This window comes from Adiantum capillus-veneris, chromosome 28 (genome assembly GCF_014529385.1).
Source record: "Adiantum capillus-veneris isolate H3 chromosome 28, ASM1452938v2, whole genome shotgun sequence".
Lineage (NCBI taxonomy): Eukaryota > Viridiplantae > Streptophyta > Polypodiopsida > Polypodiales > Pteridaceae > Adiantum > Adiantum capillus-veneris.
In genome coordinates this window covers 136162072-136185774 of record NC_140958.1, presented here as the reverse complement: position 1 = coordinate 136185774, position 23703 = coordinate 136162072, and the positions used below count along the sequence as shown (strand labels likewise).

At 46.8% G+C, this 23703-nt stretch overlaps 2 protein-coding genes across 2 annotated transcripts in view; one reads left to right on the top strand and one right to left on the bottom strand.

Moving 5' to 3' along the window:
• LOC147421358 (uncharacterized) overlaps positions 1-23703 on the bottom strand; it is a 68917-nt gene that overhangs the window by 19072 nt on the left and 26142 nt on the right. The gene's annotated exons all lie outside the window — the stretch shown is intronic.
• LOC147421359 (FAD-dependent oxidoreductase family protein) overlaps positions 1-23703 on the top strand; it is a 68160-nt gene that overhangs the window by 19303 nt on the left and 25154 nt on the right. The window contains exons 3-4 of the mRNA XM_086504123.1: positions 9991-10099; positions 10948-11080. Of these exons, the coding sequence (XP_086360249.1) occupies positions 9991-10099; positions 10948-11080 (242 nt within the window). The remainder of the gene's footprint in view (positions 1-9990; positions 10100-10947; positions 11081-23703) is intronic.

Sequence of the window (23703 nt, the reverse complement as noted above, 5' to 3'; positions counted from 1 at the left end):
CTATCCGAGATAGATTCACACCCCCTACTCTGCAGTTAGAACGAGAGAAAGAAAGACTGTGAGGGGGTTGCACAAAGCTGGCATGCTACAAAACATTTGAAATCCGCAAGGTCATACATAAGCACTCCCAGACTGCAAACTCAGCTACGTGCACAGTAGCATGGCTGTCGCCAATCCTATCCGAGGGGTCCTCCTTACCCCTTAAAACACCTCTGCTCAGCATTGGGCAAAGACTTCACAACATGTGACCAAAACTCAATCCGTGCACTTGCATGGCTAGATGCAGAGACGTTCAGGAAGCCAATGAGGCTATCGTGAACGCATAGTAATCCATTGGGCCCTACCTAGCACAATGATACTCTACCCACAATGGCTTGCTGCCATGAGTCCGCAATAGTCATATATACATCTCAGTGGATGCCTCCAAGCCCAAAAGCAGCTGACCAGAACGTCTCATATTGACCACGCAGAATCTGACCACAACACCGAATGCGGCTCTCACAAAGATGATGCTCCTAGAAAAAATCAATCAGACCACCCACTAGGCATCTCTGAAGCTCCTGACGCAAGCGACCCGTGACACTGAAAGTGGGGTCCACCTAATCCCTGCACATTCCATGAGACAATCCTCATGGGATCAATGAGAAAAAATCGATGTTGCAACAACAACCAACCTCGCTATCTTCGAGGCTGGCTTGCATGGGGAGGAGTAATCCACATCTGAGCGACCCCGAGATAGGCGTGACTGTAGTGACTATCCAAACCAAGCCCAGGAAGAGCATGCAGTTCGTAGGGTACCTCCTTTGTGCAGTAGTCCTCATGTACATTTACATAGGAAGGTGTACTCTGTGTGTCAGCAAAAAAGTGTACCACAAGGTGCGTACGTCCTACTGTATCTGGTGGTGTCACAAAAAACTTGGCCAACGGCCACAGTGTTTGTATCAAGTCCGTCACTCCCAAGTTTCCTGTGTGGTGAGAGAACTTGAGAGCCTGAACCTGAAGCCAATCCATCATTGAATTTAAGGCTCAGTCTGATCCCTGCCACACAGTGGGAAGGAGAAACCAACTGTTGTGTCTAAGGCGTCTGTCCCTCTAGTTGCTAGAAAAAGTACGTGAACTTTGAAGGAGACAGCCTCTAGGTAGGGAGAAGAGTCTCCAAGGAATCGTGTGAAATCGTAAGTGAAGAAGTCCCATCGACAACAGATGTCGAAGCTAGTCAGCCCTCAAGGGACTGCTGCAAAAGCTGACGGTGGTGCAACCAAAGTTGGTTCGTGTTGGAAAGTGTTAAGTGCAATGTTGTGTATACAGACAGGTGCATGGTAAAGGGCTAAAGCCAATGTGGGAGACTTGGGCAAGACAATGGCAACGAAAATGTATGCTCAAAGTGGTTTTTTAGGCCAAGGGGCCTCGAATTGGGATAATCAGGATGGCAGACCAAAGTGTTCAAAATGTAGGGAATGTGCCCTGGAATGTAGGGTTCAAGATGCTGTAGAGGCCCTTCCAGACGGCTCGTCAAATGGAGCCCCGATGTGAAAGATATCAAAGTTTTGATTTAGAAGCCTTTGCAGATCCCTGACGAGCAAGGTAGATGGGGACAGATCGTCAGAGTTGACGTCAGCATATAGGCATGTGAAGCTCAAGTTGTGGAGCATGCTGAAATTTTTGGATTGCCGATCAGAGTCCGAATGGGAAAGATATGGCCATGTGAAAAGTTGCAAGGGGGTAGTTATGTGCCCGCAAGGTTGTATTGGAGAACGTGCCATGTGGAAGTTTCGGAGCCTTGCCATGGTTCCCAGGGGAGGTGCATTGTACGTGGATTTGACGGAGAGTGGCAGATCGTCAATCGGAATCCGGATGTGCAAGTTATGGGCCGATGAAGATTTTGTCGAGGCCGGTCTTGGCTTGGTTTGACTGTCCCATAAGACGCACCATTTTGAAGTTTCTTATCCTCGCCCAGGTTCTGGGAGCGAGTGTACACTGTGTGGAGCAAGCCAAAAATGACGGTTCAACAATCGGGTTTAGGGTTAGTGGAATACGGCTCGGCAAAGTCGGGTGCAATTTACGAGAAGGTGGGTAGGAATAATACCGACCCATTTTCCTGGCTTCGTTCGGTGGACTGGGAATAGACAGAGTGGGGACGACATGTGCGGCGGAGACGGACGACCATGGGCCGGTTTTTTGGGCGGTGTCACCACTGAAGCGGACAAAGCGGTGACTTGGCGGGCAATTGCGCTAATATGTTCACACATGGGGGGGGGCATGGGATCCTCCTCCTCAAGTTGGTTTTAAAAAGCAAAAGACTCAAAAGGGAGCACTGACGGCACCGTCGTTGCCCCTTGAGTCAAAAGAAGGAAGAGAGGGTTTCTAAAGTAAAAGGGTAAGAAAAAGGCTATAGAGCAAAGGTAAGGAGGTGCTGTCGTCGAGGAGGGAGAGAAGGAAAAGAAGAAAAGAAAGGAAAGGAGAAGAAAAGAAGAAGAGAAAGGAAAGGAGAAGGAAGGAAAGGAGAAAGAAGAAAAGGAGGAAGGGAAAGAGAAGGAAAGAAAGAGGAAGAAGAAAGGAAGGAGTGGGAAAAAAGAAAAAAAAGAGGTGAAGAGGTTTTTTCCGAGGGAAGGGCGACGGGAAAGAAAAAGGATCTTTCTGCTTCTTCTTCTTTGGCTGTGAAGCAAGGGGTGAGTGGAAGCAGTTTCTCTTCTTCTTTCGGACGATGGAAGCTCGATGGAGCTTGTGCAGGTGTGCAACCGCAACGAAGGCGGTTGGAGAGAGACCACTACAGTAATGGCATCAACGAGGGCTGTTGAAGCCCGTTCTTTTTGTGCTCGTCGAGGTCGTGGCTATCTGTACTTGGTTATCTTGAATACAGTAAAAGCAGTGATTGCCCGCTTTCTAGCATGTTTTCCCCTTTCCCCCTCTCTGTTCTGCTGCTCTTGTGCTTGTGTCCGCGGTGTCGGGTGTGTGTATAGGCAAGTGTGCCCCCATCAAACTGGCCATGTCTTGTGGCAAAGAGAGAGAAAGAGGCTTTGGGTGTGCGTGGGAAGCTAGGAAGTGTGTCATGCGGTGCGTATGTGTTCGATCGTGATCTGATATAGGGTGATCGACTCGAGAGGTGTGCAGGCGGTGGTCTACTAGCAGGAAAGAGGATTTTGAAGGTGAATCCGAGTGGGTTTGGGTGTTATGTTTACCCTGAGTTGTAGTGAGGCAAATTGTTTGTGTTCTGGGTGCGTACCCCCTTCCCCCTATCCAACGTCTGCACGACCAGAGGCGTCCGCAGAAAAGGACACTCCTCCTGTGCCAGGCGGCTCGTGGCAAAAGCACATCCAAGAGACCACCTAGCTGTTGAGGGAGGTCTTGTCCCCTTGGTTTGCTGTGCAGGAGGGGGGTAACATGATAGCAAGGGGGTTGGTAGGTCGGATGGGAGGAGGGAGGCGATAGCGGGGGGGGGGTTGGAGGCAGGTGGTTAGGGGTGGTAGGTGGAGCGGTAGGAGGAGGGGTTGTTGGTGGCGAGGCTGAGATGGAAGGGGTGTCCGTCGGCTCGTCTTGCTGTTGGGGGTCGAAACGGTTCCCTGTAGGAACCCACTGCTGCTGGCTTGGTGCACGGCGGGCCACCAGGTACGCCGAACTAGCGTGGTGGCCCCTGGCGACGTTGGCCACAAACCTGCTGCCAGCCCTCCTCGGCCTGGGCACTAGTCTCGGAGGATGCACCCGCCTTTGCTCTCTGTGTCCTTGTCTGTTGGGCCTGGTCAGCCTTAGCAGGCTTGGCGTGTGCCGCGGGTCGGGGCCTCCTCCGTGGACAGGCCTTTGCAAGATTGTCCATTTGTCGACAAATGAAGCATTGATTCGAGAGGCCCGGATACTCCACATTCTGATGGAGCCACCCACCACTCACCCGAGGTAGTAAAACTACCTTCGGGAGGGTGTGGGTGTCTCGAACCAGAACGCGGACTGTAGGTATGCCTGCTGCCTTGGCAGCAACAAAAGTGCGGGAGTATGGATAGCGCAGGCTAAGGGATGACAGCATGTGAAGAGGGGGGGCAGCGCGTGCAGCGGGTGGGAGTGCGAGCGTATGTGGGTAGCGAGTGCAGGGCAGGCGGCTTTGGTGGAGGGTAGGGCGCGAGGATGAGGGTGGGCAGCGCGTGAAGGGAGAAAGGGGGCAGTGAGGGCGACGGGGGCAGGGCAATGCGTGAGAGAAGGAGAGGGTAGCGCGAGCGAGCTGGGGTAGGGGGACAGCGCGTGCGAGGGGGGGGGGGGGGGGGGGGGGGGGGGGGGGGGGGGGGGGGGGCAATGATGGCAGGGAACAGCAGAGCAGCGAGGTAAGTGCTTTTCTTTCCGAATACGGTGAGCAGAGATGGTCTTGGATTGCATTATAGGCCTTATGGCACACAATCCAGGAGATGTTATCTCCTTTTTTTCCATTTCCCCCTCTTCCAACTATTGATAGACATGAGGATTGACGTGCTATGGGGATTTCACTCATGCAAATTTCAGCCAAAGATCTCTATCAAAAGATGCAGCCTTGGATTGCTGACCATTGCAACACAGTATGGAACATGTATAGACCAACACGTTGGGGGCGGAAAATAATACAAGAAGTCTTCCCTTGAGAGAGAGGTCATTCTTGTGGAGATGCCTTATAGGGTATTGCCCCTCGGGTGTTACCTGGAATCTCGTCAGATTACGTCAACTCGATGTGTGCGATGTTCTCGTCAAGGTTGGACCCTTACTCACTTGCTTTGGAATTGTCAGCATACTAGAATTGTTGCTCGCATAGTTGCTCAATCCCTGAGATTCCACTTTCCCCCAGCATATTTTGGAAAACACTTTTGGCTGTTGGGACTCGAGAGTGTTCCTTACTCCTTAGATCATCTAAGATCCTCTTCACCTAGGTACGCTTCTAATTACTTTGGGGTATCGAGAACTTCAGAAATTTGTTGATGTTTCATCAGCCCCAATCAGATATCTTTGCTACATTCAAGATCTTGTTGAGATCGATGTTATAGTTATCCTTCGACATTGATGAAATATCCTTGGACAATTTGGAGTTATTCTGTTTCTAGAGCTGGACTTAGGGATGTATACACTTGATGCATAGCCAGCCTTGTATATTCTTTTCGTTTTTGTGGGTTTTCCTTCTCTTTGAGGTTTCTCACAGATAATATAGAATTACCAAAAACAAGTGTAATGTCTGGCCGATTTTGAACAAATGGTTAAAATGAGGAATCTGGAGAGGAAGCCTTCCAAAAGGCGACAAGGGAAGCAAGAAAGAAGAGGGTCTCCAATGCCCTCTCTCTAGAAACCCGACGGATGGCTATCGCTCTATGTCTCGAGCTTTCTGGAATGCTCTCTCTGTGACCAGTATGGCGGCGGGCGGCTATTTACCGACCTTAGTCTGCAGGACTGCAACATAGAGAGCTCAGGGAGGGGTGGCAGAGGCGTGTCGTTAGCTACGGGGAGTGAGATCCGCCAGTGACCGATGTTGGATCTCTTGTGATCTAGCTATCCGAGCTAGCTGCTTAGTTCACTAGTAGTTTAGGATTCCATAGTATTTTATTGTGACATTTGTCATTTCATTTTTGTCATTGTTGTCATCTTGTTACTCTGACTCTGACTTTGTATCAGATCCACCACATTGTAACTTTCTGGTCTCATAGGTCACTTTGGCCTTTTGAAGACGTTAATATAACATTTCATTTCATTTCTCTCTCTCTCTCTCTCTCTCTCTCTCTCTCTCTCTCTCTCTCTCTCCTCGGCACATAAATCTTTAAGGTATCTTGGGATAGTTTCCTACGACGTTAAAACAATCCTCTTCTCAGGTGTGTGTGTGTGTGCTAATAAAAAGAGGAAAATGGTATAACCTTTCTATCACCCAAGTGTGGTAGATGGGTTATGGCATTTCCCTCTTGAATAACAAGCCTTGAGTTCAACTCTCCTCGTTGGACAGACCTTTAAGGTTTCTTGGGATAGTTTCCTACGACGTTAAAACAGTCTTCTTCTTCTTTTGTACCCAGACCTGGTATTAGATTCACCACATGTAACCTTTTGGTCTCATAGGTCATTTTGGCCTTTTGAAGACGTTAATATTACATTTCATTTCATTTTCATCTCTCTCTCTCTGTGTGTGTGTGTGTGTGTGTGTGTGCGCGCGCGCGAGCAGCCAGGCGGCCACTGATGGCTCCTGTAGGTCGGCGCAAGGTGGAGGACTGAGGTTGGGTCGTGGCTGGAGTGTCGCACACCTGCAAGCAATAGAGCCTTGTTTTCATGAGCTGAAACTGCAGAGCGCTCTCTCTGCATGGAAGGCTTGATGGGATGAGCAGGCAGGGCTGAGCGAGGGAGACAGGTCGAACAGGGGTGGAGGCTGGGGGAAGCAAGAGAAGCAGGGATGGTGCCACGATGCGAAGGAAGAAGACTGGGGGAGGCAGGTGCAAAGGGCGCCCGAGCGGGTGGGGGGACGCAGGTGCATGAGTTTCTCTCTCTCTCTCTCTCTCTCTCTGTGAGGGAATGTCCGACACGGTCCACTCCACTATTGGAGTAAAGCAGGGATGCCCCCTATCCCTGACTCTTTTTAGGATGTATGTGGATGAGTTTTCGGACTATGTAGAGCGCTTGGGAGACAGGGGGGCTCAGCTAGCAGGGAAATGGATTCTGTTGTTACTATATGCTGATGATATTGTGCTGATTTCTGACTCTTCAGACGGGATGCAACGTCATTTGGATGCTTTGCAGTCATTTGCTCGTGATAGTGGATTGTCTGTCAACTTGGGGAAAACCAAGGTTATGGTGTTCAACACCACACCACAGTGGATCAGGAGGTCAGCACCCACATTTACGTATGGCCAGGAGATTGTGGAGTACACAGATGCATATACTTATCTTGGGGTAGTCTTCGGTGGACCGGTGTTTTCACAAAGGAGAACATCAGAGACTAGATTGGCGAGAGCATATGCAGCTTTGGGAGCACTGGAGAGGATGTGTTTGCAGGTTCAGTTTTAGGAACCACGAACAAAGCTCTGGCTTTTTGACACTGTAGTGACTCCAGCTATGCTCTATGGAGTTCAGGTATGGGGGCCCTCAGTAGACCACCATGGGAGATCTGGCAACACAGATGGATGGAGATGTATGGAGAGGCCTCTGATCTCTATGATTGCTTGGATGATTCGGCTAAGGCCTCAGTGCCGCATGAAATTATCCGAGCCGACTAGCCCCGCTCCCCCCTGTGGTGGAGGCATTGACTAGATCAATATCCTTTATGCACGGTGCATGGGATGTCCTCAGGGACAGATACGCTCGGCTTGCCCTGGAGTCATCTCGACAACTAGCGCTACAAGGCAATACAGCATGTTGGTATGGACAGATGACAACATGGTTTCAGTTGCATGGTTTCAACATGGATAGATTGCCTGTGTTTCAATACTCCCTGGATGCACCCTCCGTGTCTCTCACACAAACAAAGATTACCAGACTCATACGCCAAGATCTGATTCAGCTAGATACCAGGAGCACATGGATACAGCCGACACGGGAGTTTGGGCATGAAGATGGTCTTCTACAGAGAGCATCTTCTCCAACTCATGGAGGACGGCTTTGTGACTAGGCCTGCATACATGGATACGCACTTATCATGGGATAAGATGCGCTATTGGGCAGATGCGCACATCCTCACATCAGCTCCGGATTGAGACTGGCCGATTTTGAGGGGTGCCAGTGGGGGCCAGGATATGTCACCTATGTAACTTAGAGCCAGAGACAGAGCTGCACTACACGTCATTGCCCGGCGTACTATGAGATACGTGGCCGCTTCCACTGCCTGTTCAGATAAGGTTTCGGGCCTTTTTCTAGATTCATGAGATACAAGGATCAGAGGTGTCTCGGATTGTTCCTGCCAGAGCTGCGCAGACTTAGGGAGAGCTTGTTGAGGACATTAGGGGAAAGACAGTCTTAGAGACGAATCACAAATTTCTTCACACCAGCCAGGAGTGTCACGTGACACATCCCAACCCTATGTTTCCGTGGACAAGCTACACCACAACAGGGTTCAGTCAGTCTAGTCAGTTTAGATTAGCAGTGATGTGGCACTTTTGTGAGTCTATTCGTAGACCGTGCATGCCCAGTCACTTAGCAATAGATGTATATCCTCCGGTTGCACACAGCATGATCATCAATATTCCCTTCAGAATCCAACAAATTCAGTCAGGGGAATTTTCCAGTGCATTTAGCCTATTTTCCTATTTTTGGTTATTTTCACTTATTATTTTTAAGTGACTTTCCAACAAAAGTAGGTAGGGCAATTTTGCTAAGTTAAGATATAAGCAAACCCAAGTTAGCACTTTCTGGCAGAAGAGGCAGTAGGAGTTTCCCGCTCAACAGGCAACTTCTCAGCAGTACCCCCCCTCATGACCCCCCATCGCCATACCTCCCACTCCTTTTGACGTTTTTGTCCAGAATGAGCCATTGCCAGATCAGCCCATTACCTGGCGTTTTTCTCCCCTTCCAACATACCTCGGCCCAACGTTTTTCATTGCAGAATCGCCATATCTTCAGCAGCGTTTTCCTTCACAAAAACGCTAGCAGACTTCAGCCCCTTTCAGCGTTTTGTGTAGCAGTCACTAACGCTAGGGAAGGCCAGCAAAATCTCAGCATATTGCTAGCGTTTTTGCCGCAGATCAGCGTTTTTGTTTTCAGGCTTCATCGACAACAGATCCACACAGTTTTCAGCCTATGCACAGTAGCAGATTAGCCCCCAGATTGGTAGCAAAAGTTCCCCCAAGTTTAGCCCAAGAAAACGCAGCCAAAACAGTCATTTTCAGCCACCGAAACAGTCCCCGAATTCAGCGATTAGAAGCCTACAGATTTCAGCCATCGAGTCGTCGTCGTCATCGGCATAGTCCCATTGCATCAGTCCATTGCATATGCATTGTACACCTTTGTGCAATCAAAGTAGACCACTCTCGCCGACGAGAGTGGGGCCTTCGGAGGAGGGTTTTACAACCTCTCGGGTGTTGTATCTCTTCTCTCTCCTTCTCTGAGTCTCATTCACTTGCACGCACAATCCACTCACTTTGTTCGTGATCATAGCACTCTCCATAAGACGGAAGACTCTCTTCTTCCCTAAGAACTAAAAGGAACCTTGAGCAATAAAGATCACTAATATTGAGAAAATACAACATTCATTCCGCTGCACCTAACATTGGTAGGAGAGAGCCAGAGGAACAGTCATTACAGCAGATCTCAGAGCCCACCCATGCTAGAGGTACGCTGCTCGACCGAGCCATTGAGCTAGGCAGATCCAGACGCCCACGACCTCGAGGGGTCTCCCACCACCCACGAAGGCTGCAAGAGAAGATACAGATCACTCTAGCTCGACATGCAAGACGCCCAACCAGAGTAGTGACCATGGAGGAGGTTGATGAGATTCGACAGTGACCGATGAGAGATTTCATCTGAACCCACCAACCCCCCCCCCCCCCAACCCCCATCTCGTCTGAATCCCGAATCGATTTCAGATTTATTTCCTTTCTCCTTAGTGCCTTAGTGTTTTAGTTTTAGTGTTAGTTCTTTGTAATTCCCGTACTTAGACATGATATTAGATTCACCAATTGTAACTTTTTGGTCTCATAGGTCATTTTGGCCTTTCGAAGACGTTAATATAACATTTCATTTCATTTCATTTCTTTGTGCAGAAGGGAGGGGGGAATATCTGCGAGCATCCTGGTCATTAATTGAATTTAAATTTAGTTTAGTATGTAGTATGGTATGTGGCATGTGGGTGCATATATTGGTACCTAGTTTCACACCCATTATTGGGCACTGACAATGTTAATGGGATGTTTTATTATTTAGTCAATACTATGCATGATGAGCAGATGGTTATATTGTCTTCTGGGTGGCTACCATGAGGTTAAACCTTGCACTTTCATTCGAACGTAAATGTGGATTTATCATGGATTCATCTCTGTATATACATTCCAGGCTCTATGGCTCATCTTTCTTTCTATGCAGCTTTCAGGTGACTCAATACAAGTCAGTGTAGATGTCTTTGATGAAGAAGGGATAGGAGCAGGCGCTTCAGGAGTGTCAGGAGGTCTTTTGCATCCATATACTCCAAAAGGTTTTCTTCAACTTTTTCGTATTTGTAAAATGGGAATCTTAGTGTGACATAAAAACGCATTGATGGGTATGAAATCCGGAAACCTCGAAACTTGCAACATGTTTTGGTGAAACCTACGAAACACGCAACCTCCATGAATTTAAAAAATCTCTCCTTATATCGCGCGCGTGTGTGCGCGCGCATAACACAGATTCATAGAACCCGTTTCACTTTTCCTATGCCTTGAAACAAAACCTTTCACAACCTCAAAACCTCGTAACAGCCGAAGTGTGACATGGACTGGGATTCTACTTGTATCAGCTTCACAAGTTAGTGGGCTACTCATCAGTCTTTACCTATTTTTTGGTTTCTGCCTTTGATTTTCTTCGCAATTTATTAGCATAGAATCACATCGTATATGATTGTTTGTTGTAAACTAGGATTTCTCAGTTCTTCAGAGACCCTCGTATTTGTACCTTAATAACCAGTGCAAGTCATTAAAGGGTATGGAAAATGCTTAATTATGGACTGTAGGGGTGACTTAAGCGGGAGCTTTAGCTGCATGGTGTTGTCTTACGTTTCGTTGAGTGGTGAAACATACAAAAAAACATTAAAACTTCTCTGTATTAAAACATGTTTATCCGCCTAGGGTCACTTGTGCCATGAGGATGCAACTCTCATGATGTGACAAGCTTCCTTATGAGCGTGTAAGGCTTGGAAGCCTTTTTAATTGAGTCCACTGGAAAAGTACTACTGTCTGTATCACTTTCTTCGAAGGTCAGTTCATAAACCTGTAAGCCAATAACTTGCAAGCTTCCTGCAAAAACATACTGAACTTTTCTTAAGGAATTTCTTTCTTTATGCTTCAGGTAAACTGGTATGGAATGGAGTTGAAGGATGGATGGCTGCTTTGGAGTTGCTCAGTATCGCAGATTCGACTGATATCAATTTAGGGAAAGTCAAAGTAGCTCAACACCCGGCCAGGCCCATGATTTGGAGAAGGCAAGCAGTTGTCCTTTCAAAACTGAATTGTATTCAGTTCTTTCCATGGTTGCCATAGTGGGCATTTGTTTTTGCATCTATAGTCTCTCTCTGATTAGATACCAATTGACCCATTCTCATAACCTTTTTGGCTGTAAATTGTCAGAGGTCACTGTGGTCTTTTGCAGTCAACTCTCTCTCTCTCTCTCTCTCTCTCTCTCTCTCTCTCTCTCTCTCTCTCTCTCTCTCACGAGGCCCCATATACATGGACACCCACCTGTCTCATGGGATACGGTGTGCCATTGGCTAGATACGCACATCCTCACACCAGCTGCGGATCGAGACTGGGAGATACAGCGGAGTGCCAGCAAAGGCCAGGACATGAACTGAAACCGGCCCGTAGGGCGGTAGGCGTTGGCTTTCACCCGAAATTCTTTACTTTAAGCACACACACAGAGCACTTTGTAAAGGAGACCTGTAACGAGAATTAACACTTAATCACACACACGGCTCGGAAGCTAGAATGCTCCGAGCAGACCCCGACAACCTGTAGGCCCCAAAATTGGCGCCCCTTTCGGTATTTCTTTATTCTTTAGGAGGGTAATTACAAGGTAAGGTCCTGGGAATCCTTCACGTGTATCCACCTAGATACCATTTGATTTGGCCAAATTTCGGCAGCATAACAGCCCCAAAACTTGCGCGAAACCAATTCCCCTACTGGAACTCGCTTGCACTGTCGTATACCCTCTGATTCCTGTCCAAAAACAATAAATTCAGCACGCTGTATTTACTGGTTTTTGCCCTGTTTTCAGCCCCAAACAGTCCCCTAACTGTCCTTTGCCAGTGGGGCACGATTCCCAATGATCCTGGCGTCCGTATGGCTGAAAAACAGTGAATTTACAGCGCATACACAGCGCTGATTTTGCACCTGTACGGTGAGGTTATGACCCTCACCAGTGCCTACTTTGGAGCAGTAGTTAGCTACCCCTGTTCCTGCTCAAGGAGGCTCTTGCCTCAGCACAAAAGCATGAACCCACACAATTGTACATCAGTCAAATGAGTAGCCCTCTTGTGGGGCATCACATAACTGCACGTAGGGGGGAGAGAGAGCACTGTGTAGTGTGCAGGGCATCACTCCTAGCACCACACTGTACATGAGAGGGAAAGGAAGCACTCCATAGCTCTTAACCTGTGACAGGTTGCAAATGAAGCCTCTCCCTTCTCTAAATTCAGCGCCAATTCTTCTGCAAGAGGAAAGTGCATGAAAAGTTGACACTTGGCGCATTTACAAGCATTTGCCCGTTTCGGGCTTGCCGCTTAAAAATATCCCAACCGACGCATCAGTTGACTTCGCGGCAGAGTTGTAAAATGTTCCCCTAGTCATACCGGAGGTAATGACGCGAACACATTTCACGGCCCAAAATAGCAGTTCCCTAAATTTTAGGAGATGCTTCCGTTGGGCTCCCACTGGTCTTCTGACCATCTATCCTCATTGGGACCGCATCCAAAATTGCAATGTGGCCCAACTGTCGGATACTTTTTGTTGGTAGTCCCACCTTGACTTTACACCTTAATTGAGTTCACTTCCTAGTATCCACCAACTTGCTAAGTGCGACGGGGGGACCTATATGATCTTGCTCTGAGCCTAGACATCCTCTTACCATACGAATTCCAGTGCCGACCACTTCCCGTCTGCGGGTGAATCTACCGTTCACATTGGCCATACAACGTCCGACCGTTTGCTACTTCAAAAAGAGGGTCTTAAACAAATAAAATAAACCCCATTGGAAAGAAACCAACAACCAAGGTTAGCAGTTGCCACATCTCTGTGACATGGTTAATAACTGCCACGTCCTCGTGACATGAACCTTGAAACAGAGTTACACTACACATGCCACTGCCCCGTCTACTACGAGATACGAGGCCGCTTCCACTGCTTGTTCAGAGAGGGCTTTGGACCACTCTCCAGAGTCATGAGGTACGAGGATCAGAGATGCCTGGGTTTGTTCCTGCTCGAGTTGCGCAGACACAGAAAGAGCCTGATGAGAGGAGAGGCTAGCGAGTCTCAGAGACACATCACAGACTTCTTTAGAGCATACACTGGACACCCACAGGAGCTACTACCACAGCAGATCTTGTGGCCTCACACTAGAGGCACATTGATCGATCGAGCGACGGAGCTGGGGAGATCCAGACGCTCACGACTGCAGAGGACTACACAGCATCGACGGAGGCTACATCAGAGGATTCAGATCACTTTGGCCCGACATGCACGACGCCCGGTCAGACTTGTCCATGGAGGAGATTGATAAGATCCGCCAGTGACCGATGCTAGATTTATTGTGACTTGTGATTTAGCTATCCCAGCTAGCTGCTTAGTTCACACCTACCAGTTTAGGATTCCATAGTACTTTTATTTTATCATTTTATCATTTCGTCATTTCATTTTGTTACTTTGACTTTGTATCTGATTCACCACATTGTAACGCTTTGGTCTCATAGGTCATTTTGGCCTTTTGAAGACGTTAATATAACATTTCATTTCATCTCTCTCTCTCTCTCTCTCTCTCTCTCTTACCGACAGAGGTTGCATTAGAGAATTCGGATCACTTTGGCCCGACATGCACGACGCCCGATCAGACTACTGACCATGGAGGAGATCGATGAGATCCGCCAGTGACCGATGATGGATTTCCTATGATTTAGTTGTTTTTGAAGATACACCCACATTGTGTTGTATTACTATACCCACCCCTCCCCCCCCCCCCCCCCCCCCAACTCATCTCCTACTTAGTCCGTATCTACCAGTTTCAGCTTCTATAATACGCCCCTTTTTTCAATATCTTTTGGTACTCAGACACATTGTATCAGATTCCCCGCGTTGTAACTTTTTGGTCTCATAGGTCATTTTGGCCTTTTGAAGACGTTAATATAACATTTCATCTCATTTCTCTCTCTCTCTCTCTCTCTCTCTCTCTCTCTCTCTCTCTTTCATAGATCTTTAAGGTCTCTTGGGATAGTTTCCTATGGTGTTAAAACAATCTTCTTCTTCTTCTTCTTCTTCTTCTCTCTCTCTCTCTCTCTCTCTCTCTCTCTGTCTTCCAGATAGTTAGTTCTTCAGGGGGACTTCATGCTGGTATGCACAGATGACATCATGGTTTCAGACGCATGGCTTTACCATGGACAGGCTGCCCCCTTTCCAGTACTCTGCACCCTCGATGTCTCTTACACGGGTGAAGATTACTAGACTCATTCGTCAGGATAGGGCCACCACAGGAGTTGGGCATGAAGATGGCTTTCTATAGAGAGCATCTTCTCTACCTCACATGAGATGGGTTTGTGATTTGACCCAGCTACATGGACACACATATGTCTCATGGTTTGCGGTGTGCCATTGGTCAGATAAGCACATCCTCACATCAGCTGGAGATTGAGACTGGTAGATTCATAGGGATACCAACAAACAACAGGATATGCGGCTTATGCCAAGAGACAAAGCTACATTACATACGTCATTGAACATTGTACTATGAGATACAGGGCCGTTTCCATTGCTTATTCAGAGAGGGTTTCGGTCCTTTCTCTAGGGTCATGAATTATGAAGAGCATAGATGTCTTGGGCTATATCTACTTGAGTTACGTAGATATAGAGACACTTTACTGGGGAGAGATAGAGAGAGACAGCATAGTTACCCGGAACAAGAACGGGGAACGGGAACGAGAGGGTCTGGAATGGGAATGGGGAGGAGGAGGGGGGCCCGGAACGGGAATGGCCCAAACCTGCCCTCAAATTGCTCCTAATATGTCCCCCAAAAAGCCCCAAATCTGCCCCCAAATGCCTACTTTTGCCCGTTCCGCCCCGTGTTCCACCATTCCGCCTCATGTTTTGCCCCGTTCCCCCCCTTTCTGGAACACCATTCTGGTTACACCCTCTTCCGGAACAGTGTTCCGTTCACGACTCCGTTTCGGAAATGGGATTCGTTCGGAACGCTGTTTTGGAACGTTTGGGCTATGTTCCGCCCGTTCCCTGTTATACTGAGAGACGGTCCCAGAGACAGATTACATATTTTATTTCACTAGATATGGGACAGCCAGAGGAGCAGCCATCGCTGTTGAGCTCCGCCCACACTCATTCGACCACTACCGGCACTCTCATTGACCGAGCATTGGAGCTACGGAGATCCAAACAGCCACGATTGAGGAGAGGGCACAACATCGACGGAGACTACAACAGAGGATTCGAGCCATACTCTCTCGACATCCAGAGTGCAGATGAGGATGGATTCTAGTGTAGTATCTTTCTTCTAGTTCGTTTGTACCCAGACATGGTATTAGATTCACCATTTTGTAACAGATTGGTCTCATGGGTCATTTTGGCCTTTTGAAGATGTTAATATAACATTTCATTTCATTTCATTTCTCTCTCTCTCTCTCTCTCTCTCTCTCTCTCTCTCTCTCTCTCTCTCTCTCTCTCTCTCTCTCTCTCTCTCTCTCTCTCTTCTCGGGTGTGTGTGTGTGTGCGCTAATAAGAAGAGGAAAATGGTATAACCTTTCTATCACCCAAGCAATGGTATAACCTTTCTATCACCCAAGTATGGTAGATTGGTTATGCCATTTCCCTCTTAAATAACAGGACTTGAGTTCAACTCTCCTCGTCGGATAGATTTTAAGGTCTCTTGGGATGGTTTCCTACGACGTTAAAATTCTCTTCTTCTTCTCCTCCTCTATGTGTGTGTCTCTCTCTCTCTCTCTTTTCAAGAAAAAACCTTGTTATTAAAGAACTTTCTCAAGGTCATAACCTCAAGATAAAATGTACAAAGACAATCTCCATAAAGTTGTGATCAGAAAATGTCCATAATATATACAGTAATTGACATATTTCTTGTGTCTTTTTTATTTTGCGTGAAAAAGAACCTTTCTATTAGTTTTTTGAATCTTGCCAAGGGGCTACTTCTCCCCTAGCAAGAGGGTACATGAGAGAAAACAGGGGGAGACTCTCCTATGCTGAACAGGTGGCTGATAGTGTCATTGCATACTCTAGTCAACTATGAAGAAAGGTCCTAGCTGCCACAATCATATGATAGCATGGCGCTGTCTATCTGCTCTGTCGGAGCTACCTTGTATCCTGTCATAATGACCGTGGAGTGAGTATCAGCTCCAATAAGAAGGCATGTATTGTCACTGCTGGAGGCTCAGTTATATCCTCAAATACTCTGTAGCAGCGGGTCTGGCATACAAACCAAGCCTAGGCTACTGATCAGCTCTCACTTGCGGTCTCCCTCCTCTGTCCAAGTTACTGTATAGAAATCAAGCACCGGGCACTATTGAGGTTGTCTTGCAAGGAGCTTGATTCCATAGTTGTCATGCTCTGTCTCATATGCAGAAGTTGGCCCCGAACCAGCTGACCATGCTACCGCTCCTCAAGCGAAAGCAGGGTTGACACGTATGGTCATGCACGACGGGTACACGTACGAAGACGTGCGGTACTAGTCGAATTAAAAAAAATTAAACGTACGTTGACGTAACGTACGATGCAAAACAAATTCATACGTCTTACACACTACAAGAGAGACTAAGTAAGTTAGAACATGATAGATCATACGAGTCATGACATAGACCTTAGTACTTAGTACTAAGTACTTGCAACTTAAGTCTTACAAGTTAGAACATAAAAGATCTATCCATGGATGTTGGAAACGGCAATGTCCGAAAAAAGAAGATCATGATCTCCAAGTGCTAGCGGCCATAGTAGATCTGCTACTCGAGTCTCGTCGCACATTGGTCATGGTTGTTTGAGCCAATGTAGTCATTGGGCTCTTGGTCAAATGCAGTCGAAACGATCCCACCCCACAAAGCACCGCACCTATAAATTATTTTATTACAAAAAATAAAAAAAGGACGAGTCATGTATGGAATGTACGAGTCGTACGGTACGGTACGGAACGTACAAGTCGTTCCGTACGCTGTACGAGGACAACCCTGAGCGAAAGTCATCTGTGGAAGAATGGACGCCACGTCACCACCCCTCAGAGAATCTTGAGCTAAATCTTTTGGGCTTGCAGATAATTCCACCCGTAGTGTTTGTGGGTCTCTGAAGGAGGCCCACAACTACCTAGACAAACTTGGAACTGTCTACCGTGTGCAACCCAGATCCCCACTGCTGAAAAATTTGCTAGCCCAAAGATGAGTCTAAAAACTTGCTACAGCGAGCTGTGCAATCCTCTAAAATGTGCTCTCCGAGACCGTAGTATCAAAGTGGAGCGAAAGCAAGAAGGGGAAGGGGAGACGAGAGAGACAGAGAGATTGCAAAAGAAAAGGCATCAGCCTCGCATGACCACATGTGTGCCCCCCTTGAAGGGACCACACAACATATACAATCTATCAATGTGAGCGCGCCCGTGGGCTCTCCTATATACCCTTGAAGGGGGCAGGTCGGCCAACCAGAAGTAGGGCCCCACGACACAAAAAAAGAGAGCAGAAAGGAAACCCATAATAGGGCGGCCATATAAATTGGCTCTGGATGGATAATGTTCGACCCATGCCTGATGCAACTAGAATGCAATGCACAGCACGGGAGCACACTACCCAATACATGTATGACCTAACCCTAGATGATGCAGTAGAGTGGTGTAACTCTTAACACCCCTCTCTCAGCACTTGATACTGGATAGACCAATAGAAGCCGAAGATGTGAGGCCTCGAATGAAGATGTCTTCTGCAAAGCAGCAATCTGGGGAACGCCAACCGCCAAGAAATCTCCAAATAGATGCTGTCATGAGTAGCGAAGAAGACTACTGTACTTTGCCGTTGCAAAGTATGTATATCACTCCAAGAAAGATGTCCCGAATTGTGTGTAGAAACAACTCCTGTCGTAGACTCAACAATCGTAGTTCTAATAAGGTTGCAAATGTCCAATCCTACTGAAGAAGATCCGTGGTCACTCAGGTGAAGAAAAGAGGAAGTAGCTGTAATCCAACAAGGACAAGCGGCCGATCCTAAAAAACTCTAAGAAGGTCAAACCAAGAAGTTTACACTGCAAAACACCAGCGTGTGTTGTTGCAATCATTGCTAGACTGCATGGATGACTACCGGATGGTGTCCTGCAAGTAAATAGAGTGCCTTCAAAGTTGAGGGAGAGAACCTAACTAAGCAGTTAGCTTGAAAGAGTAATCCCAAGCGAGATTGAGTAGTCTTTGCTATGGTGTGTACGACGAAGTCGTCCTCTGAGAAGAGGGATAGCCGAACTAAGGAGTCTGTTTTGTCAAGAGCCTTTGAAAAGCCCAAACCAATAGGTCTGAAACATCATGCATGTATCTCTTGCATCTAGTCCTCCCCGATGGCAACCAAAGGATGATCCACACCGAGCGTGAAACGAGGAAATCCATACAATCTGCCACCTCAGCCTGCCGACGCATTTTGCGGGATTTTGTATTGCTGTCACGTGGCCTACTCTCCGTACAGGCAGCCACGTCATCAGTCTGCCCATGGGTGGTCATGCCACATCATTAGTTTGTGACATACCCCCCTCTTGAAAGAATGGTAATCGCCCTCGATTACGTCTACAATACAGACATAGACCATAAACCAATTCAGTAGACACTAACTCTAAGTACCGACGCACTAGACACAACACATCTAGCACTTGTACAAAGACAACATCACTCCACATGACATCACATGATAGATCAAATCAATCACATAAAAAATCATTCCAAATCTTAGACCATGACTGCCAGCAACATATTTAGTAATCGCATCTAGATCCATCCCAGACCTCACTGATGTCGGATTAACTAATCCTTATTGGGATCATGTTTATAGAGATTTTCAAGACGGAAATGCTGCAGTCATTTCGTCTTTCAATCCTACACTCAAACACAACCACATGTGAGAGTGTTCAGTAATCAAAATCAGTTCCGGGAATTCCCATGTCGAAGTACTTCTTTCATAAATTCATCCAGCAGAATACTGTCAGCCCATCAGTATCCCTGAAATCCAAAGGAAAATCAGTGAATGTATTCTTTCGAGGTGATTTGCGTCAAAGGATCGGAGTAACTCCTCTTTTGTGCAGTCTTGCTTGCATTAGATTCAACCTGCTGATCTTCGAGAACTCTTGGAATAGCGAAAGCTAGACCAAAAGCGTCAAGGTAAAGTTCCAAATCTGAGGGTATCTACTAGGTCCTCTGAAACCGGCCCGTAGGGCGGTAGACTTTGGCTTTCACCCGAAATTCTTTTACTTTATATTTTCACGCACAGAGAGATCTTTGCAAAGGTAACACTTAAAGCACACACGACTCGGAAGCTAGAATTCTCCGAGCAGACGCCGACAACCTATAGGCCCCAAAATTAGCGCCCCTTTCGGTATTTCTTTAATCTTTAAGAGGTTAAATTACAAAGAAGAGTCGTAGGAATTCTTTACCTGTATCCAGCTAGATACCACCTGTTCTGGCGAAATTTCGGCAGCATAACAGCCCCAAAACTTGCCCGAAACCAATTCCCCTGTTGGAACTCACTCCCACTGACATAAACCCTCTGTTTTCTGCCCAAAAACAGTAAATTCAGCATACTGTATTTACTGTTTTTTGCCCTGTTTTCAGCCCTAAACAGTCCCTGAACTGTCCTCTATCAGTAGGGCACTGTCCCCAATGGTTCTGGCATCCGTATGGCTGAAAAACAGTCCAAATTCAGCGCACAACCAGCGCTGAAAACGCACCGGTACGGTGAGGTTATCACCCTCACCGGTGCCTGATTTTGGAGCAGTAGTTAGGTACCCCCGTTCCTTAGAGAGGCTCTTGCCTCAACAAAAACGCATATGACCACATAGCTGTACATGAGTCAAATGAAGAGCCCTCTTGTGGGGCATCACATTACTGCGAGAGAGCAGTGTAAGGTGTGCAGGACATGGCTTCTTGCACTACACTGTACATGAGAGGGAAAGCTTGCAGTCAATAGCTCTTAGCCTGTGACAAAGACTTGCCAATGAGCTCTCCCAGCTAGAAATTCAGCGCTACTTCTTGCTGTATGAGGAAAGTTCATGAAAATGTGCCACTAGACACGTTTACAAGCAATTTCCCGTTTTGGGGTTGCTGCTTAGAAATCTCCCAGCTGGTTGCCTAGTTAACTTTGCAATAGAGTTCTAAATGTTCTCCTTGTCATTTCGGAGGTAATGACGTGAACAGATTTCATGGTCCAAAATAGCAATTCCCTAAATTTCAGGGGATGCTTTCGTTGGACTCCCACTGGTCATCTGACCATCTATCTCCACTGGGACCGCATCCAAAAATGCATTGTAGCCCAGTTGTCGGGTACTTTCCTTTGATGACCCCACCTTAGCACTGTGCCTTCATTGAGTTCACTTCCTAGTATCCACTCACTTGCTAAGTGCGACGGGGGGACCTACATGATCTTGAATTGACCCAAAATATCCTTTTACTATACGAGTTCAAATGCCGACCAACTTCCCTCTGCGGGTGAGTGAAACTACCATTCACATTGGCTATACCATGTTCGACCATTTGTAACTTCAAAAAGAGGGTCTCAAAAATTAAACAAAAATCATTGGAAAGAAACCAACAAGTAAGGTTAGCAATTGCCACGTCCTCGTCACATAGTTAACAGTTGCCACGTCCTCGTGACATACCCCCCTCTTGAAGTCCATAGCAATGCTTTTCCATGGCTTATCGAGAATCGGTAGTGGTTGTAACAAACCTGGTGCCTTTTGCCTGTCAAACTTGACCTTTTGGCAAATCAGGCATGCTCGCACAAAGGTATCCACATCTCTCCCCAAGGTAGGCCAATAGAAGAATGTCTCTACCGTTTTAACTGTCGCATTAATACCATGATGCCACCATGACCTTATGTCGCAATGGCCTAGTGACACAAAGTCTGCCTTGCATCATCATAAAATCATCTCTGAGGAGGTAGTGCTCATGATGTTGCCCGTCTTGCAACTGTTCAAAAATCCTTGCGAAGTCTTTACTGTAGCATATTGTTTCTTCATGTCACAAGCTCATGATGATAAGGAATTGACACAGCTGAAATTTGTGGCTTTCTTGGTAACGCATCAGCCACAACATTCTTCGTGCCTTCCACATGCATAATTTTGAAGTGAAATATAGAAAGAATGTTTGCCCATCGCATATGCTTTTCGGATAGCTTTGACTGTGTCAAGAAGTATCGCAAGGTCCAATGGTCTATTTGGACAACAAAATTAGCACCTAAGAGGTAGTGCTTCCAACTAGAAAGCGCATGAATCACGGCCAAGAGCTCTTTCTCATAGACTTGCATAGTCTTCTTTGGCGGTTGCAAAAATTGGCTTTCATAAGCTACTACCCGTCCATCTTGCATTAGCACTGCTCCGATGCTATTGCCACACGAGTCACACTGGACAACAAATGACTTCCTGAGATTTGGCAAAACAATTACTGGATCTGAAAGAGACTAAAACTTGAAATCTCTTTTTGGGTCCATCTGAAAGTGACCTCTTTCTTTTGCAAAGTGTGAAGAGGTGATGCTATCTCTGCAAAATTCCTGATAAACCTTCTATAGTAGGAACACAATCCCAAGAAGCTTCTGACATTGTGCACAATCTTCAAGTCTAGCCATGTCTTAATAGCTTTGACCTTTGCGGGATCCATTCTGACACCATCCTTTGACACTTTGTGGTCAAGAAAGTGGATCTCTTCCAAGAAGAATTCACTTTTTAGAGGATTGACAAGTAACCTATGATTGCCAGCTCTTCGAACACAATGGTCAAGTGACGCCTATGCTCCTCTTCATTCTTCGAATAGACTTCGAATAGACTATCATGTCATCGAAGAATGTCCCAACAAGCTGTTGATGCGAGCAGAAAATCCGGTCCATCATCCTATTGAACGTGGCAGGAGCATTTGTTAGAGCGAACGGCATCACTAGGAACTCATAGAGACCAAATGTCGTTCTAAACGCAGTCTTGTGCACATCCTCTGGCCTTATACAAATCTGATGGCACCCACTCTTTAAGGTCTATCATGCTGAAAATTACAGCATCCTCTAAACGATCAAGGATATCATCAATCCTTGGAATAGGAAACCTATTTTTGATGGTATTCTTATTCAACGCAGGGTAATTACACATGCACCATGAGCCATCCTTTTTTTGTAGTAGGAGCACTGGGGAGAAAAAGGGTGAAGAACTAGGTTCGATCAGCCCCTTCTCTGATATGTAAGGTGCAGCGGAAGTGAATGTTGAACTTTGCTCAAGGTTCCTTTTACTTACGGAAGGGAGAGCCTTCCGTTCCTTTAGTGAGAGAATGCAATGGACACAAACAAAATGAATGGACATTGTGCGTAAAGGTGTATGAGACTGAGAGATAGAGAGAGAAGAGAATACGACATCGGGGAGTTGTCAAACCCTCCTCCAAGGGCCCCACTTTCGATGGCGAGAGTGGTCTACTATTGATTGCACAATCTGGTACAATGGCTGATGCAATGGATATAATGGTTGCGATGTCGAGGTCGACGGTGTGGACGACGATGACGAATCTAATGCTGGAAACTGAATGCTTGAACTGGTTCTGGTCGGACTGTTCTTTCTTGCTTGGAATCATTGGATCTGCCACCCTTCTATGTGCTGGTCCTTCTATCTGCTGGTCCTTCTAGTCAAAAACGCTAGATGTCCATGGCTGGAAAATGCTGGTATCGGCTGGCTTTTGAAACGCTGTTTTGCTGCTGCAAAATCGCCAAGGCAAGGGCTGAAAAAAACGCTAGTTGCAGGGTTGCTGATCGCTGGTGTTTGTTGCTGAAAAACGTGAGTTGCAGAGGCTAGGAAACGCTAGATAAGGCTGTCTATAGGCTGCTGAAAATCGCCCTACCACTGGCTGAAAACCTGCTGCAGCAAACACCAATGCAGGGCTGAGAAAACGCTAAGGGGAGGTGCTCTTCTTGCTGATTTTCCGGGCTGAAGACGTTGATCTGCAGAGAGAAAAAACACTGGTTCAAGGGGGCTGAAAATGCTGGCCTTTAAGCTAGGAAACGCAAGGTTGAGTGGTTTGGTCTTGCTTGAGAAGTGACCTGTTGAGCAATGCTCCTGCTGCCTCTTCTGCCAGAAAGTGCTAACCAAGGTGGAACCAAACGTAAAATTCTGTACGTAAGGTATGCAGTCCTGTATGGATTGAGCTTTAAGGTACGCAAAAATAAGCACTATTGGTAAAAATCCCTTAAAAATTAGGAAGAAAATAGGAATTTCATGAGAGAAGCCTACAAATATATCACTCTATATATGGCATTAAACATCAATCAAGTGACCTACCATGGTCCATGATATGAACTTGGGACACAATACCACATGTCAATAATAGCAATGGAACAAACCACCACCACCACCACCCCACCACCTGAGAAGGGGGGGGGGGGGGGGGGGGGGGGGGGGGGGGGAACCTTGTACAGATTGAATCCGTATGGTACGGATCCGTACTGTACGGACGTACTGTACGTATGTACGGGACAACCTTGGTGCTACCTCTGGTTTGCTTTTATATTATCTTAGCAAAATTGCCCTACCTAGTTTCCAACAAAAGTCACTTAAAAATAATAAGTGAAAAATGTCAAAAATAGGGAAAATAGGTCTATGCACTGTAAAAATGCTCCTGATGGGTTCTGATGAA